General features: G+C 38.9%; 1 protein-coding gene across 1 annotated transcript in view; it reads left to right on the forward strand.

Annotated features, from left to right (window-relative positions):
• The first annotated feature begins 1,233 nt into the window (after positions 1-1,233).
• Positions 1,234-20,345, forward strand: part of pigq (phosphatidylinositol glycan anchor biosynthesis, class Q) — a 47,220-nt gene continuing 28,108 nt past the window's right edge. Inside the window, exons 1-4 of the mRNA XM_059979600.1 lie at positions 1,234-2,724; positions 6,707-7,426; positions 12,510-12,641; positions 19,973-20,093. Coding sequence (XP_059835583.1) covers positions 6,738-7,426; positions 12,510-12,641; positions 19,973-20,093 — 942 coding nt within the window. The 5' untranslated portion in view covers positions 1,234-2,724; positions 6,707-6,737. The remainder of the gene's footprint in view (positions 2,725-6,706; positions 7,427-12,509; positions 12,642-19,972; positions 20,094-20,345) is intronic.

Consider the following 20,345-nt stretch of genomic DNA (forward strand, 5'->3'; position numbering starts at 1 on the left):
CTTTCAACTGGCAGCGCAGATTGATAGGGTAAGGAAGAATGTATACACCATGTTTGCTTCATTCCTAAGCATATAGGAGCAAGGAGGTCTTGGTTCAAATTTATAAAATGCTAATTAGGCCACAGCTGGATATTATCTGTAGTTCTAGTCACCACACTATAGGAAGGATATGATGCTACTGGAAACTGCCTCTGCAGTGGAGATTCTCTGAGAAGTTGCCTGGGATGGAAAGGTTGTTATGATGTACAGGGTAGCCTGAGCTTGTTTTCATTGGAAAGGTGGAGGCCAAGCAAAAAGCTGTTTCAAGTATATAATATTGAGAGGCATGACTTGGTATGATATAGATTTAAGGTGAGAAGTAAGAGATCTAAGGGAATCTGAAGAACATTATTTTCATACAAGGCTATTTGCAATTTGCGATGCATTTCCTGAGAAGATATTACTAACAGACACTCTCATAATATTAATGAAGCATCTGGCTGAGCACCTGACTGCCAAGTCAAAGTAGGAACTGAACCAAGTGCTGGGGTAAATAGGTTAATATATGAAGGAATATGTACCTTCGAATACTAGTGAAGCATTAGTTTTACATTCAACATAACTTTGTTGAGGTGCCTTTTAAATTGAATAAAATGTTTTAAAACTAATCAAGAGTTAAGCTTGATTAAGAGTTAAGAGTCAAGCTTCCTTAAAGCTGATCCAGCCTGCCTTGTGAATTTTATCAAAAGGCTTACTAAATCTGTGGTAGATTACATAAAATATTTAGCTCTCCATCAATCTTTCTTGCTACCTCTGAGAATTAAATCAAGTTAGAAAAATCTTTCTCTTAGCAAAGCCATTTGGACTTGACCAAATAACCTCACTTTTCTAAAATGCTTATTCATTGGATTCCAATAATTTTCCCACTGTCAAAGGTAAACTAATTAATTACCTATTGTGTCCCTATTTCCCTTATTAAACAAATATTTAATTTGGGTGGCAGGGTGGAGATACGTTTCTACCAAAGAAGGTGTAAGGGTCTCCTTCCCTCTTCTAGCCTGCAGGTCACCCTTGGGCAAGGTGTAGCACCTGCTTAACCCCCTGATCAGGGTCAATGTGAAGCCATGGGAGCAGGTGGTGGATGGTTGTATAACCAGCTGGCACATACACAAGTCTTGGTTATGCGAACACTGTTCATCAATGGCTGAGGTCACCCATCTTGTAAAGACACTCCCCAGAAGAAGGCAATGGCAAACCACTTCTGTAAAAAAAAATTTGCCAAGAACAATCATGATCATAGACCGTTATCACCCACGTCTTACTGCACAGCTCATGATGATGATGACTGTGTCACTATACTAGAAACTCAAGTTCAATACGATTGGGTCAGTCAAATGCAATGTTAGCATTCATTTCAAGAAACGCTGAGGCTTTATAAGGTATTGGTCAGACTACATTTGGAGTACTGTGGGCAGTTTTGGGCCTCTTATCTAAGAAAAGATGTGCAGGCATTGGAGAGGGTCCAGAGAAGGTTCACAAGAATAATTCAGGGAATGAAAGGGTTAATGCAAGAGGACTTTTTGATGGCTCTGGGCCTGCACTCACTGTAAGGTAGAAGAATCAGGAGAGATTTTTATTGAAACCTACTGAATATTGAAAGGCCCAGATAGAGTGGATGTGCAGAGCGTCTCTCCTTGGATCAGAATGCGCAGCCTCAAAATAGAAGGATTTCACTTTAGAACAGAGATGAAGAGTAATTTCTTTAGCCAAAAGGTGGTGAATTGGTGGAATTCATTGCCACATATGGCCGTGGAAACAAGTCATTAGGTAAATTTAAAGCAGAGGTTGCTAAGTACTCGGTTATTAAGGGTGTCAAAGGTTATGGTGAGAAGGCAGGAGTTTAGGATTCAGAGGAAAATAAATTAGCCATGATCAAAAGGTGGAGCAGAGTCGATGTGCCAAATGGCCTCATCCTGTCCTTGTGTTGTCTGGGCTTAATATTGACCTTTGCCGCTGTGCATGAGTTTACATGTTCTCTCCGTAACCTCATGGGTTTCCTGGGATGCTCTGGTATCCTTTCACTTACCAAAGACACGAGAAGGTTAATTGCCACTATAATTTGTCTCATGTATTTAGATGACTCTAAATCTGGGACGAATAGTTTACCACGGAACTGCCCCGTGGGCTCATTTCTGTTCGACGGGCTGAATGGCCTTCTATGTTGTATGTTAACATGAATGATCGCCTTGCTGCTCTTGCGAGCTCGCTCGTTGCCGTACACTGCCGGAATGACTGGTGTTCAGTGTTCCTGCGGGTCGTACTGTGGTGATACAACTCCACCGCCAAAGCACGCTCGACATTACCCGGGCCTCAGGGTTGAGCATATGTTTCCAGTCGGGCTGGTTTCGGGTTGCACTGCTTAGTGGCGGCTGCTTTAGCGGCGTTGTCCCCTTGGCTGCTGACTTTCTGGTGGTGATGTGTTGCTACTCGCACTCCTGGCGTTGATCGCAACCATCGCTGGTCATCTACATTAAGGGCAGCCTTAATGTCTCGGCGCCTCCTCGCTGCGCCCGGCTTGGGCCGCTCCGTTTCCATAACAACCGACCTCTCACCTCAAGGGAGGAGAGGACAATCGACCTTCAGAGGCTGCTGAATGCCCTCCCTCGGTCTGACGGGGCCAGGCTACTTGAGTTGAATTTGGAACCGGTGCAGACGGAGGCAATGTGGCTGGTGTGCAGTGATCTTGTAAGTTAAGTCGGGTTTACTGCCATATGCTCAAGTACGCGTGTACACAGATTCACTGAAAAATTTACTTTTACCTGCATTAGCATCACAGGTACATTGCATCAAAGGCGCAACATTCACACAAAAAAAATCATCCAATAAATAGCACAACCAGAATAAAAGTATAGAGTCCGTTGTAGTACAAATAAGTCATTATACTGTCATACTGAAATTGTGGCTACGATTGTGCAAATTGCTTCAAGAACCGAATGCTTGAAGGAAAGTAGTTCTAGAATCTGGAGTTGTAGAACTTTCGGTTTCTGAAACTCCTACTTGATGGAAACTGCGATGAGATAGTGTGACTCGGATAATCTTTGATAATTAATGCTACCTTTTGGCGGTGCCTCACGTGTATATTTTTAGTGACATGCACTTGATGTATTGCGCTGAGTCCACTACTCTGCAGCATCCGAAGAAGGCAGCATGCTAAAGGATGCTGTGTCAAATGTCATGAATGGGATGTGGTCTCTGCGTTTCCCTGAGAAAGCACCTTGGATTGCCAACACTTACTATTTCATCTCGGGTCAAGTAAATCAGAACCTCAAATAGGGTTCTGCAGCAGGAGAATGGAGAATGTGCTGCAGCAGAAAAGCAGAGAGTGATAAATGGTGACAAATTAGTTGTAAAGTTTTTCTGAAAGTAGATCTGTCAGAGGTTAAGGGAAAGGAGATGTAGAACATTATGGTACAGCACAAACACGGGTCTTTCTACCCAGGATGTTGTGGAGAACTAATTAACCCTAAGTTAATTATTCCCTTCATCCTGCACGTAGTCCATGTCCTTCCATTTCCTGCATATTTTGTGCCTATCTAAGAACCTCTTAAGAATGATTACCATATCTGCCTTCACCACCACCCCTGGTTTCCCCTCAACCTCTGCTACAACAGAGCAAGCAACCCAGCCTTATCCAATCTTCCTTATAGTCCACACTCACTAATCGAGGTGGCATCCTGGTAAACCTCTTCTGTACCCTTTCCAAAGCCTTCACATTCTTCCTATCATGAGGTCATCAGAATTAATTGCAGTACCCCAGATGCAGCCAAACCAGAGTTTTATAAAGCTGCAAAATAACTTAAATTCAATGCCTAAACTCTAAATACCTTCTTTATCACACTATAAACTTATGCAGACATGTCCAGGGAGCTATGGACGTGGACTCCAAAATTCCTCTGTACATAAAAAGTACAATTAACTGTAATTTCCCTTTATTTTTGATCTCCCAAAGTACATCAACTCATGCTTGCCCAAGTTAAATTCTATCTGCCATTTCTCCAGCCAGCTATAATGGATCCATAACCCACTGTAACCTTTGACAGTCTTACTATACCATACTATCTATAAACCAATCATTGTTTCATTTACTAACTCACCCATACACATTGTCATCCAAGTCGTGTGTGTGTGTGTGTGTATATAGGTATGTATATGGGCAAGGCAATTTTGGATCCAAATGCTGATGTCACTATGGATCCTATGCATCTTAATCTCTACATTTAGAAAATAAATATTTGGCACAAAGAATTGATTGGCCTGGTTAAGAGGAAACAAGAGTGTGGATGATACTTTTTAGAACAAGAAAGCTTAATAAACTCAAAATCAGAAACACACAGCAATTCAGGCAGTGTCTGGAAAGATATGAATTTGATAGTGCTTTTGGCTTACTATTGTCACATGCACTGAGATAGTAAAAAGATTTTTGTTTGTCATCTGTACATATGAAATTACATATGTAGTAAATATATTGAGGTGAAAACAATGGAATGCACAATGTAGTGTTGTAGCTACGGAATATGTGCACCTTTGGTTTATGAGGGGTCCATTTAAGAGTATGGTAGCAGCAGGATGTGTGGCGCGTGGCCTAGTGGGCAAGGCATCAGACTAGTAACCTGAAGGTCACTGGTTCGAGCCTCAGCTGAGGCAGTGTGTTTGTGTCCTTGAGCAAGGCACTTAACAACACATACACATTGCTCTGCGACATCACCGGTGCCAAGCTGCATGGGTCCTAGTGCCCTTCCTTTGGACAACATTGGTGGCGTTGAGAGGGGAAGGCCTGCAGCTTGGGCAACTGCTGGTCTCCCATACAACCCTGCCCAGGCCTGCGCCCTGGAAACTCCAGGCGCAGATCCATGGTCTCTCGAGACCGACGGATGCCACCACCAGCAGCAGGATAGAGGCTCTACTTGAGTCTGGTGTTAGGCGCTTTCAAGCTTTTGTATTTACTGCTTGGTTGGACAGGAGAGTAGAGAGAATGACTGAAAGACATGGGCAGGAAGGTCCTTGATTATGCCTTCCAGAGGCAGTGGGAAGTGCAGATTGAGTCAGTGGAGGAGAAACTGGTTTTCATGATTTTCATGGTTTTCATGGAAACTGGACTGGCTTGATGCATCATGGCTACATTCACAAATGGCTACAAATTATTGCATCCATGGCTACAGTCATGGTTAGAGCAGTTGCAATACCAAGTTCTGATGCATAGATATGATTCTGTAAAAGCTGTAACGGACAACAGGAACATGCTGAATTCTATAGGGTTCCGAAAAAGTAGAGGTATCAGTTTTCAAACCCTTAAACTCCTTGTCCTCCCTCTTATAAGAAGGATACAGGCTAGGGAAGGTCATTTATAAAAGGGATGAGAAAGTCTTCAGGGAGATAATCTTTCCCATTTAGGACTAAATTCATATGAAAGACTTGTAGGACTAAAATTGTCAGATTATTTGACATTGGCTGGATAGCATAGCTTCACAGCCAATGTTATTTTTGTCATACGTACACAAGAATCATTAGGTAGCTGTCAGGAACAAATTGCCCAAGCTGGTTTTCCCTCCCTGGGCATTCAGGGTAATTGTGTAAACATTCTCCACCATCTAAAAACTTGAAATTGGAATTGGTTTATTATTGTCACATGTACCGAGTGAGGTACAGTGAAAGGCTTTCCTTGCATACTATTCATACAGATCAATACATTTTCCAGTACATTGAGGGAGAACAAGGTAGAACCATAACAGAATGCAGAATAAAGTGTAACAGCTACAGAGAAAGTGCAATGCAGGTTGACAGTAAGGTGAAAGATCATAATGCAGATTGTGAGGTCAGGAGTCTATTCTATCATACTAGGGAATGATTTAATAGTCTTAAAATACAGAGAGATTATTTGGGATCTTTAATTATGCTGACTGTGCTATTTAGATAGTGAGAGGTATAGCTAGTGTCAATTTTATTAGTGAAGTGCATATATGTCACCATATACAACCCTGAGATTCATTTTCCTGTGGGCACACTCAGAATAGTAACTATAACAGGATTAATGAAAGATCAACCAGAGTGCAGAAGACAGAGAACTGTACTAATGCAAATAAAAAATAAATAGCAATAAGTAATGAGATCATGAGATAATGAGTTATAGGTTCCTTAAAGTGAGATTATTAGTTGTGGGAGCATCTCAATGGATGGGCAAGTGAGTGTAGTTATCCTCTTTTGTTCTTGAACCTGGTGGTGCAAGTCCTGAGGCTCCTATACCTTCTACCTAATGGCAACAGCAAGAAAAGAGCATGGTCTAGGTGGTGGGTTGATAAATTTCAGTGCACTTCCTTTGGATGGTAAACCTAGATTAAAATTTGTGAAGGTCAATAGGAACATGGTAAATTTCTTTAACCTCATTAGGAAGTAGAGGTGTTGGTGAGCTTTGTAACAGTGACATTATTTGGTTAGACCATAGCAGGCTACCGCTGATGTTCACACCTGAAGCTCAACCTCAGCACCATTGATGTAGACTTGTTGCACAGTGTTGGAAAGTACGTCAATGAGCAAACACGGCATTTTAATCTTGGCAATTATAGAATATCCTTCATTTAACAGAAATGTTTATTAAGGTCCACTGTACACATTGAGGACTCATGTTTCAAGTTCAGCAACTTCTATAATTGTGCTTTGAATTATTTTACAGACACAAAGTGAAGAATCTGTGAAATCGTAACATGGTCATCAAGGTGTTTTTTCCAAGCTGCTGTCCAGAAGCAGAAAGTGGCTTACTGCTAGGTCGTTGGATTCCAGAGCAGAATGCTGCAGTTGTACTTGCAATTATTCACTACCCTTTCATCCCAGGCCAAGTTAAGCAGTATCTCGAGCAGATTAAGAACGTGACTACCGTAGATGTCTCAGTGCTCGGATCCTGGAACAGCTATAGTTCTCGGCCAAAAGAAAACCTTGATCAATTCCTGCAGGATCTGAGCTCCATCTTTCCTCATGAGTTGTGGTTCCAGTTAACGCAAGATAAAGAAAACAAATCAGTATTCGATTGCCATGTAGATCGACAGTGTAGTAAGAATGACAAGGAAAACGTTATCTTAATTCACTATGATCAACGCAAGGTGATGCTGTCAAAATTGCATGATCTGGAAACTAAAATCTTCCAGGAAAACCACATCACTGGACTGGAGTCAGAAGTCAGTACCTCAGATTTTGCTGAAATTTTTGATACTGTTGCTAAATGTGAACTTTTGTTTATGATTGATAAATATGATGAAACTCCAATCAAATTTACTCACTGGCAGTCTGAAGGACGAGAGGCTAGTGTTGTTGTGGAACTTACAAAGCAAGCATCTGTACCTGTGTGTATGGTTCTTTCTTTCCTGGTGAATTTTGTGTTGAATTTCTGCAAAAGCAGGTAATTGATTTAGAAAAAAAAACTCATATAGTCAAAACTAAAGTTTTTGTAGCCTAGATTAACAAAACATTTACTATTTTAATTTATCTTGCATGTGAAACAAGACTAAACTAGTTTATATAGCAGACTTTGCAGGAGTAATTAGTAAACTCTTTGAAGTTTTGCACTTTGGTCTTGGCTTTGCCAGGTAGCTATTATAGATTGGTTAATTATGAATAACCTTTGAGGGTATAGGTTGTACTAGTAAAAAGTTCATTACCTGCATGTCATTTTTGCTCCTTAAATATAATTGTAGCTTCTATTGTTTTCATGTCACTACTAAGCATTGTTGTTTATAGAGGGAATGAAAATTTAGCAAAATATAAAAACCCTAAGTTATTTTCAAACTAATTTTATCTAAAATAGCTATGAATACAAATACAGCCTTTTTTTTATTAAAGTGCTTAACAAGGGTCCCAAGGAACAAATTATAAAATTGGGGAAAGTGAAAAATTTATGGCAAAGCAATGGAGGTTTTTATCAAATGTTTACATGTTGTATTTAATTTACATAACTTGGTTGTGTCTCTTGGCCTCAATTCAAAAAGATTGACACTTCATCTCCCACTCAAAGTGTAAATAATTCAAGTTCCAGCTCATGAATCAGTGTAATGCTAAGCGAGTGCTGCATTGTGGGAGCTGTCATCTTTCAGATGAGAGAGTAAGCCAGGGATTCATTTACCTTCTCAACTGACTTTTAAGCACACCCATTGGCTCTTTTTGAGGAAAACCTAGGAAGTTATCTTTGCATATATTTATGTTTAACTATTAAAAAAACGTATTGCCTAGTCATTAGCATGACATTATTTTGGTAGTTGTTATGCATAAATTGGTGCTTTCATGCACACCAAAAGAGAACATTTATAATGCATTCAAATTGCTGACTCCTTCTTCCATTTGCAAAAATATCCCCATTCTCAATTATGGCAGAGCTGAGCATTTTGAGTCCTGAAAACAAGACTAAAGCATTAGCAACCAATCTCAGCTTCCTTCCATGATCCCAACAATGACAGAACAGTTCTTGGCCAATTAAATTCACTGTACATGATATCAGATAATGGCGCCAGATGATAAAAAAAAAACAGCCAAAAATGGAAGCCTTTACTCCAGAACAGCCCACACCTCTGTCAAGGAGTTCCAGTACAATTACAACCTTGGCATCCACTAGACAATCTGAAGGATTGCTCATCACAGACTTGATTCAAACAAATACAAAGAGCCAAATTGCAGAGGTAGATAGCAGTGATCGACTTCCATATCAAGGCAACATTTGACAGGTTAGCATTGAGATGTTCTGGAAAATATTTGTCATTGTCATGGGATTCTATGTTCTCTGGTAGGCACAGGCATGGTGTGCAGAATGGCTCATTCTATAGAGTCATTCTATATGACTCTGACTTTCCCAAAGCCTTTCTACTATCAATGCAGTGCAAGCCAAGTGTCTGGCATTTTCTCACTTACTTGGATGAGTGCAGCTACAATAACACTTGTGATTGTACATGATCCTGCATGAAGCGGCCCATTTGATTTGTCAACCATTCCATCACCCTGATGCTTTAAATAGACCTTAATAAGTTTGGTATAAACATGATTTTTTGAAATTGACAGTATTTTTAAACAAATGTAGATGTAGACCTTTAAACATATTATAGATTTACTGAGTTATTAACATAATATTGATTGTGAGTGCTTAAATATTTCTGGTGATTAAAAAGGGTTTTCTAAAAGAACCACACTTCGGCTGAACTGATGAGATTTGGATAGAGTTGTTTGAATATGTTGAAGATCGCGGAGACTCAAACTTTATTGCTAGTTGTCTAATAGCACAAACTTGTATCACCCTTCCTCTGTGTGACTGTCTCCCTGTGTTGAAGAAGACTGCTATTGATATACTTGCATTGGTGGTTATGTACTGATGACAATGCAGAGTTCATATGGCTTCATGACCAAAACAAAACTACAGATTCTGAAAATCTGAAATACAAATAGAAAATACTGGAAATAATACCTTGGTAACATCTGTGGGGAGAAAAGCAGATTTTATGTTTCAGCTCAATGATCATTTATTAGAATGAAGAAAGCTTAGAAATAAATTGGTTTTTCTTTAGTTGGGTCATTGGTTAGTCAGGACAACTTATTTAGCACAACTCTTAAAAACTCTTTGGTCTAAATGCAGTGTAGTGTCTAGCAGCCACAAAAGTGCACATGACTGATGCTAGGTAGAAAATATTTGACAACAGTCTGCTGTCCTAATTAATCGGCAGAGTCCCAAATAAACAAAGGGAATTCTGGCTATTTTCTCAATTAGTTTTTGTTCTTTGAAATTTATCCCAATTAACTGATCACCCAATTAAACAGAATCCACTGTATACACATAACATATAAACATGAGCATAAAATAAAAATTATAAGAAAGCTAAAAAAAAGATTTAAAAAATCCAAAATACAGTGCATTGATGTCTTCTCCATCCTAAAAACTCATATGACTTCAACTCTTAATTATAACTTCAGCTTACATATGTCTCTCTCTAAATTTGATTCTGAACAGAACTACAGCAATTACTCATAAAATTCATTTCCTGTTTACGTGGGTGATCATCCTGTCCATAGTCATTTGCAACTTGCCCTTGAATATTGTTTTCCATTCCTCAAAGTTAATTAGTCTGAACAAGATCTGAAATAGTTTGCCCCAATTTTCCCGCTGTCCAAAATGACGTATTGTACAAAGGACACTAATCAGCTTCAACAGTTACATCATCATTCAACATTATTCCGGAGAGGAGTTCCATTGACCAGTGCCTGGAGAAATAAAACAAAAGATTCTCAGCAGCCCTAGGTATTTAATCTAGGCTACTCAGATCCAGTTTGTAAATGAATAATTCATTTAACAGAGTTTATGTGCAGGTTTTTGACTTAGATGACTGCTTAAAGCATGCACACAGATCAGTTCCCCAAAAGCTGATAGCCTTTGTGGCCATCCATGCATCTGTATTAGCAGGAGATTGTTAGTATTTTCCATGGGTCCACTATTTTATTATTTTCTGGCAATATCCAATGCAAGGACTGAACATGTGGTATATGCCTTCATAGCTCATTGGTGCCCATCAATTTGAGACCTAAACATTCCTACAAATGAAGCAGCAACCCTTTTGTACTTCCGAATTTATAACTTTCAGTGTGTTCTCTGCATTGGAGAAACTGCATGCAGATTGAGTGACCTTTTTGTAGAACACCACATTTCAATTGGCAACGGTTCCAGTTGTCTTCACTTTAATTATGCCTCTCATTCTCACTCTAATCTTTTGCCTCATGCCTCTTACTTAGTTCCTGCGAAGCTCAACGTTATCTTGAGAAGTGTTTCTCGAGTAGGTCTTGGGATTTAACATTAAATTCAACAATTTCAAAACACCAATTTGTATCAGGACTGGTGAGTTCAAAGAAAGATCATCAGTGATTGTGTTAAGTCAGTATTTTCTCTTTCCAGATACTAGGTGGCTCCTGAACATTTCAATCATATCCTTTTTTTTTCAGATTTCTGGTTTATGTAGTTTATCTTTTTCTTCTTCTCCGTACTCATTCATCTCTCCCTACCTGATGAACCAGCTATGCCTAACAAAGCTTCACCACATTCTGCCAGCACCATCAGGTTTAGTGTCTTTCAGTCTCTCTTGCCTCTACCCTTTCATAGATATTTCCTTTGTTCTCTACCTTCTCCTCCTTTTTAATTTAAAATATGTTCTGTTTCCCATTTTTTTTCCATTTCTGATGGAAAGTCATTGACCTGAAATATTAACTTTCTCTACCCACTCTATAGAGTTGCCTGGCCCAAGTATTTTCAGTGTATTCTGTTTGAAATCAATTTTGCGATAATTGTTTGGACTTTACCAAAGATATAACAGGCCATATCCCTCTCGTCATTTATGCAGAAATCAACCAGCACATTCCAAAGAGGAAAAGAAGTGTAATAATGTGCTGGATGTTACAGACAAAAACTGAGGGTGAAATGCAGTTATAATGTTTTTCGTTATAAATGCAGCTGCATTTGAACCTAAATTGCACATTAAACTTGACAGAATTTAATTCACGTGTGACCTCTTAATGAAGTAAGAATTTTAAATGACCACCAATTGTAAATATCCCTTAAAGTGAACATTTCCAGGATGTTCACTTTTCTGTTTATGATTTGCTGAATACTTAAATGTTATTTTTAAGCAAAGTTTTTGTTTTGGTCCCTCTCTGTTCGTCCTTTATTTTCTGTAACTGGCATTGAATTTTCCCATTCTAACTTATATTCCTCAGTCCTTTCTGTATTTATATCTCAATTCTTTATCTGCTTATTGCCTAGGAGTTCAGTGTGTCTTGCTCAAGCCCTGTTTTCCCCACTTCCTCTTTCAGAGTGTTAAAATCAAGCCAATTAAATGTTTGATTTTGGTATGGCAGGAATTTACATACTTGATACTTTTGAATTTTATGAGATGTTTAGCCCGGACACAAATTCATTCTTTAAAACAGTAGCTACAAAATTCCTAATTATTGTAATAAAGTCCTATTTCTGAAATTTTAAGGACATGTAAACAGTTTACAGCTCTGGTGTTATAAAGGTTATAGTGCAGGTAATCCACAGCCTTGATTGAACAACTTGGAGTCATGGGTTGATATCTCCACCATAGTAACCGAGCAATTTGTACTATAAATGTAGTTAATTGATTCAATTAGAAGCTGATATTAATTTTCATGAATTTAGCTGATTTTTATTAAAAATATGATTCCATACTGTTTATTGAACAAATTGAGCCATCCTCAATATGGTTAATCATTAAATGCCCAGAGAGGTATCTGCCTCATGCAAGTTGCTAAACCATGCTGACCAAAATTAGTAATTTAAGAAGGTAGGTCACGACTGTCTCATGGCAAATTGGGGTTGGGTAATAAATGCTAGTATTGCTAATGATAGCCATATCGCACTGATTAGATACAGAAATTGATAAACTCTTCTTGTTTTGAATGCAAGAAAAAGTAATGTTATTTTTGTTCTTTTGCTCTAGAGTATTAAACATATGGCCTCTGCATATCTTATGGAGTAGGCTTTCAACATGTGCACAGCTTGCACATCGTTTGGATCACTTGCAGACGATTGCAAGTACTACAAAAGCACAGAATCATGCTGAGTTTATGAGGTACAGTAGTTTTGCCATGATTTTCCAACTAGAAATAACCTTAAAAGAAAAATTAATAGTCAATAGATTTATTTTAGTAAGTTCGAAATAAATGTATTATTAATGTACATGTACCATATACAACCCTGAGATTAATTTTCTGTGGGCATACACATTAAATACAAGAAACATGATAGATTCAAAGGAAGACTGCATCCAACAGGACAGAAAAGCAACCAATGTGCAAAAGATAACAAACTGTGTAAAGACAAAACTGAAAAAAAATAATAATATTAAATAAATCAGCCATGAATATCGAGAATATGCGTTGAAATGTCCTTGAAAGTTAGCCTATATGCTGAGGATTAGGAGAATGGATAAAGAAGTGGCAAATGGAATAGATTGTCGGGATATGTGGGTCGCGCACTTTAGAAGAAATAAAGGCATGAACTATTTTCTAAATGGGGAGAAAATTTAAAAATCCGAAGTGCAAAAGAACTTGGAAGTCCTCGAGCAGGATTCCCTAAAGGTACATTTGCAGGTTCAGTTGGTGATGAGGAAGGCAAGTGCAATGTTAGCATTCATTTCAAGTGGACTAGAATATTAAAGCAGTGATGTAATGCTGAGGCCTCACTTGGAGTATTGTGAACAGGTTTGGGCCCCTTATTTAAGAAAGGATGTACTGACATTGGAGAGGGTTCAGAGGAGGCTCATGAAAATGATTCTGGGAATGAAAGGGTTATTGTATGAGGAGCAATTGATGGCTCTGGCCTTTACTCACTGGAATTTAGAAGAATGATGGGAGAATCTTGTTGAAACCTTTCAAATGTTGAAAGACCTAGACAGAGTGGATGTGGAGAGGGTTTCCTTTGGTGGGGAAGTCTAAGACCAAAGTGAACAGCCCCAGAATAGAAGGACATTGCTTAAGAATGTAGATGAGGAGGAATTTCTTCAGCCAGATGGTGGTGAATCTGCAGAATTGCCACAGACGGCTGTGGAGGCCAGGTTATTGGTTGTATTTAAGGTGAAAGTTGATAGGTTCTTGATTAGTCAGGGCGTGAAAGGTTAGAGGGAAATGGATCAGCCGTGATGAAATGGCAGAGAGGACTCAATGGGCCAAATTACCTAATTCTGCTCCTGTGTCTTATGGTCTTATCAAATACTGTAATTAAATTTGCCAAAACTGAGGAGAAGCTCATTCTTCTTTGTTCTTTGACCAACCTTCCACCTGTGAGTCAATGTCCAGGCTTAAAAGTTTGTTTTTATCAGTTAGATTGGAATTTCTACATAAATAGATGACAATTTGCACACATATTTAAAAATATTGAATAGGAAATAAGTCATATTGGGTTTTATTTTCTGCTGTTCCTTTATTGAATTTTAAGTTAGAAATATAATTGTTTTACTTTGTGGAACATTCCATATCTAGACATGCTGTAAGGATATTTACTGTGCTCTTGCATTTCCACAACCAGCCTGTTTGCTATAGTTGCAGCTATACTGAATTGAATTACTGGAATTAACTGACCTATGGTTACCCCATTTGAACAGTTAAAAAAATGTATTACTTGAAATAAGTGGTTGTAAATGGAATGTCAGCTTGCACCATTAAATTGTAATTTTAGTTGAAGTTGGAGCACATTGAAAATTATTGCCCATATTGGCAGGTGCCAAGGCAGAAATTGGCACTCCTTCACATCAGTTGGGAGAGTTTGGGGGATGAAAATTAACCCACAATGTCATGCACTAAATCTATAGCATTACACTGATTGCTGCCTTCGTCTGAATGTAGTTGGAGCTAAATTTTGGAACTTGAATACCGGCACATAATGTTTTTAATACAAACAATGGAGAATTAATTTCCATCTCTGTGACTTAAGAGCATGAAAAAGGTTAGATGAAAACAAACTTTAGTGAGTGATTAAAGAAAGTTGTGGTACCTACTAGATTCAGGAGCATGAGGAGTCACAGGAAAAGTATGTTGAGAAATAATCTGTCTGGGTGTGAAGTGGATGGCAAACTTAATTATTTTTTTATTTGCCAAATTGTTCACAGTCAGGATTTGAAACTACAATGTGAATTTGCAGATGTTGTCAGTTTGGAAAATAGCAAATATTGAGAAAGACCAATAAAATAAAAACACCCTTTAACAAACCCGTATTTGCCAAATTAAGATCAATGTGGATTATTGTCAAGTAGAGTGTTTTGGTGTGAGGATAAGGAAGGCACCTTAAGAAATAGGACTCGAAATGGGGTAGAGCTGGTGACAAATACATAAAGTATAAGTAACTCAGGTTATGCAAACAAAACAGGTTCAATTTATGAGAATAAAATTTGAAGACAATTACACTTGTACCTATACCTAGCCATATTTGGACTGCTGTGCTGAATTGTATTCTCTGTTTTAGAAAGGGCTGTTATAGGCACTATGAAAAGTGAAAAATAATAATGATGTGAGCAAAACCAGGAGAATGCGACTATTGGGAAAGTCTCAGCAGTATATGTTAAAATAAAATTATAATGGATTCGATAGGGTAACTACAATTTTAATAAAATTAACTAGGATACACACATTTTATTCCTTTTCATTCCTTAAGGCAGTGGTCTCCAACCACCAGACCACTGCTTTAAGGGTTAGCCACTCATTAATATCTTTAGATCGTGATTGGTCAGCCATTGAGCTTTGGGGATGTGACATTAAAGCCTGATGGTGATCTTATTTTCATCATGGTTTATTTTCAAAATTCAAGATTGCTTAATGTCATTTCCAGTTCACAAATGTAAAGGAGAATGAAATAATTGTTACTCCAGATCCAATGCAGCACAGGAAAAAAACGCAATAAGAAAAGGAACAAGGAACACAATAATAAAGATAGGTGGCATGGTAACATTGAGGTTAGCTTGACCCTATTACTGCTCGGTGTGTCGATGTTTGGAGTTCAATTCCAGTGTCCTTTGTAAGGAGTTTGTACAACCTTCATGTGTAAAGCATGTGTTTTCACAGTTTAAAGGCATACCGATTCGTAGGTTAATTGGTTGTTTAAATTGTCCATGATTTGGCTAAAGTTTGGATTGAAATGGGAGTTGCTGGGTGGTGCAACTTGGAGGGCCAGAAGGACCTATTTTCTACTGTGTCTCTTAAAATGTCTAAACACAATGAATATAAATACATGAGATAGTTTATATACTTTGTATGTCCATAAAATGATGCTATGCACAGGATTCTCTGTACATAAGGTGGCTGACAAGAAATGATAGAATAGTGGTGGTTGGAGATATGGTGGGATAGGTGTTGATCAGCCTTACTACTTGGGAAAATAAAGGCAACACAAGTGAATCTGCAGATGCTGGAATTAAATAAAGACACAAAATGCTGGAAGAACTCAGCAGGCCAGACAGCATCAATGGGAGGAGGTAGTGACAACGTTTTGGGCCGAAACCCTTCATCAGGAGTCATCCTTCTGCCAGCATTTTGTGTTTTTACTTGGGAAAATAACTGTTTTTGAGTTTGGTGGTCCTGGCATGGATGCTACATAGCCTTCCCAATGGGACTGGGATCCTTCATGATGTTATTGACTTTACCAGCACTTTTCTATATATGCATCCTTAGTAGGCTGGGGCTAGTGATGTGTTTCCTGATAATGTATGATGTGTTCTGGGACAATGAAAGGTTGTGCAAGGTGTGCACTCCCAAAAATTTGGAACTGTTTGCAGTTTCCTCTGCTGTGCCACAGAAATAAAGAGGGATGTGAGTGGTGAGAGTTTTTCCTGAGTTGAGAACCATCTCCCTGGTCTTGTTGACATTGAGGAAGAGGTTATTTGCCTGGCACCAGAACTTGAGCTGTTCCACCTCTCTTAAGGCATTCTCATCATTGTTAATGATGAGCCCCACTACTGTCATGTCATCTGCAAGCTTGACAGTATGATTGCTCAGGTGTTTGCCTGTGCAGTCATACGAGCAAAGTGTATGGCAATGGGCTTAGCGTGCAGCTCTGGGAGGCACCCGTGTTGAAGATGATGGGTTTAGTGGAACAATCGTGCAGCTTGACTATATAAGGTCCATTAGTTAGGAAGTCCAACACCCAGCTCTACCTAGCTGTTTATAGGCCAAGGAGTGGGAGTTTGTTTACCAAGGCCTGTGGAATGGTAGTGTGAATACTGAACCAAAGTCCAGAAATGGCTTTCTGACATAAGTGTCCTTGTTTTCTAGGTGTGTCAGGGCTAGGTGTATAACAGATGCTATGGCAGATGCCATATGCTTACCAACAGATACTATGGCATGTGGTAGAGCAGTTCTGTTGATAAGCTTATTGGTGAGCATCTTGTGTGGCAGGAATGGAGCTTTACTGTTACGAATGTGGAGCAACTCTGATGGGCCGAAGGGTGCAAAGTCTTCCCCTCCTTTTTGAGAATCGCAAGATGGCTATTATTTCGGGTCTGAGACCCAGGAAATGAGAGAGATACACAGCATGTCAGGAAATGAGAGAGAGAGAGACGCAAAATACACAACCAGGTGGAATGTCTCCTGACATAAGCGGAACAGAACCACTGATTACTGCTGTTGTCTCTTGGAGAAGGAATTGTGTATTGAGTACTGTACTATTGATTGAAACCCCTCAGGGGACAACCAGAGTGGTCTGGTTGAGGGATTGCATCATCCCAACCTGATTGACATCTGAGACCCCGTGAGTGAGGATAAAAGACGGGTCTGGGGAACAACCCCTTTAGACACACCAGGAGAAGTGCTAGAAATCCAGTGACAGCGTTTTATAGCAAAAGCCGGTGAGAGCTCGTGTGCGTCCTCCCTTGCCTGGGAGGCGGGCTCATCACGGAAGAATGGTTTAGCTAAAGGAGAGGTCATACTTGAATGGCCACAACAACGAGACACCGATGGATCGAAATCATAAAGGAAAGTCAGCAAGTTATTCTTCTATTTCTCTCTCTCTCTCCAACAATAGCAACACAGCAGCCAAATGACAGCAGCCTGCATGAACTGAAATGAACTTTAGATTTCCATCAGACAATTCATTATCCCCTAGACAACGATAGAGCTTATTTCTTATTGATTATTATTATACCCGCACTTTTAGGTTTAGTATTGACGACGTATATTATCTGTATATTTGCATTGATATTATTTTTGTGTATTTTTACTAATAAATACTGTTAAAAATAGTGTCATCAGACTTCAACGGACGTCTCTATCTTTGCTGGTAAGTAACCCAGTTACGGGGTTCATAACAATACCATTACTAGCCATTCAGAGCACTTCATGATGATTGGCGTCAATGTCACAGGGCGATTGTCGTTTAGTTTGAAGTTTAGCGTGGAGTTCATTGGTACAGGAATGATTGCGGCTAATTTGATGCATGTGAGGACAGCAGCCTGAATGAGTGATGTGTTGAAGGGAGGCTTCACTGATACAGTTAACACTGTTTTTCCTTGCATAGTCGGTAATGTCACATACACCAGGGATTGTTATGGACAGGTATTCCTGAATCTTTTGAGCATAGTCAGTTTTAGCGCTCTTGACGCGCAAGATGAAGTTTCAGCTGTCTGCTCCTGAACTGTTGTGTCACCAGACTTGTAGGCAGCATTCTGGGCTTTTAGTAGGAAGCACACCTCGGCACTCAGCCAGGGCTTCTGGTTGGGCAATGAGGTGCCAACAACATTTACGCACTTACTGATGTGACAGATGACAGATGAGGCATATTCCTCAATGTCTGTGTCTTCTCTGTTTCTGGCAGCCTCCTAGAACATCTGCCAGTTAGTCTGTTCAAAATAGTTCTGAAGAATAGAGATGGCCTCATTAGACCATACAGAGTTGGTCACCTCGACTGATTTTTTTCCATTTTCAGCAATGGCCTATATATAGGGAGCACACACAAAACGCTGGTGGAACGCAGCAGGCCAGGCAGCATCTATAGGGAGAAGCGCTATCGACGTTTCAGGCCCGAAACGACGACAGCGCTTCTCCCTATAGATGCTGCCTGGCCTGCTGCGTTCCACCAGCATTTTGTGTGTGTTGCTTGAATTTCCAGCATCTGCAGATTTCCTTGTGTCTATATATAGGGATTAACATTCTAGAGATGTGCTCAGAGAGGCCAAGATGAGGGTATGGTGATCAATATCATGCTTATTCATGCACACACATTAACATTTTATTTCCTCTTACAAAATTGGGACCAGTTATCTTTGTCATCATAGATAATATTGAATAACTGAGGACCTGAAAAGGAAATCATAAGCAATTCCAAATATTCTTAAACCTCTGTAAGGGAAAAATAAACTCTACCTTAAATTGATATCTGCTTATTTTTCAACGAAAGGAAGCACATCCACCCTGCCAAGATCCTTCAGGATCAATAAAGGCCCTCCTCAATGCTTTATACTCTTGTGGATAGAAACGTTAATTGGTCTAACCGTTCCTCATTAGGCAGCATTCTCATTTCAGCTATCAGTCCAGTAAAAATTCTGAGTTAGATAGATAGATACTTTATTCATCCCCAAGGGGAAATTCAACATTTTTCCAGTGTCCCATACACTTATTGTAGCAAAACTAATTACATACAGTATTTAACAGTATAAATATGATATGCATCTTAAACTTCTTAAATAAAACCATTATCTCAAGCATAGTCTCAGTATACTACACTACAACACACTATAACTGAAGTGTAATTTCTCTGGTTTTGTATTTAGTTCCCCTAGTATTAGACAACAAAATTCTGTTACTTTTCCAATTTACTTGCTGTAATTTATTTACTTACTAGCCTTTTGCAAACTATAAACTTGAATTGCTCTGTATCTCAGAGCTGCGCAGTCTCTCCATTTAGAACTTTTTAAACTTTTCTTCCAAGTTGGAGAATATGACATAATGCACCATTTGCCCGGTCTTTGGCCTCATACCTAACTTACTGTACTTGTACGCTTTTTATAGCCTTGTTATAACAATATTGTTATAACAATATTGTTTTTAACAATAGTTTCCATGCTATCTTTGTATCATCAGCAAATTTAGAAAACAATAACTTTATGTAAATGGCTTGGTGAAGAAGTATTGAAGCACCACACCGATCATTGTGGCACTCCGTATGCTGTATATTGGCAGCCATAAACAGACCCTCCTAAGCCTATTCTGTTTCTTGTTCATCAGCCAAACCTCTAAACCACACCTCTTCCACCATGAATTTTAATTTTCTGTACTGTTTTAATGTAGAGCTCTTTTGCATCTCTGCTGCTCTGAGGCTTCTTGTTCTCAAAAATCATTTGCCACTGTTTTTTTGGCTTTAATAAAAGAAAGTTTGCAAACGTATGAGTAAACATTGATTTATGTTTTCTTAAACTTACAGAAAAGCCAACCTCTTTGTTTCATTCCTAATTGACGTGGGCCTTGGAATGTTGCTGATCTCGTGGCTTTATCAGCAGAATCGTATCGGCCATTTAGCAGATGCTCTCATTCCAGCTGCTGCTGTAAGATATATCCTTTAAGGGTATGAAAATTGTGATCTGTTGAGAGAGTTTTTACACCACTTTTATTCTTGAGTTGGAGTGGTAGAGGAAGAGAGAAACACAAAAAATTGTTATAACATTCGATATCACTTTCATTTTGTCATTGAGCCAATGCATATTTTGTAATAATTATATTAGAGTCATCCTGTCATTTGAGTTCAATTGATTTTTAGTTGAAGTATTTCTGGCTTGCTATTTTATAATGTAAGATAG

The sequence above is a fragment of the Hypanus sabinus genome, chromosome 9, assembly GCF_030144855.1.
Source record: "Hypanus sabinus isolate sHypSab1 chromosome 9, sHypSab1.hap1, whole genome shotgun sequence".
In the NCBI taxonomy this organism is placed as follows: Eukaryota; Metazoa; Chordata; class Chondrichthyes; order Myliobatiformes; family Dasyatidae; genus Hypanus; species Hypanus sabinus.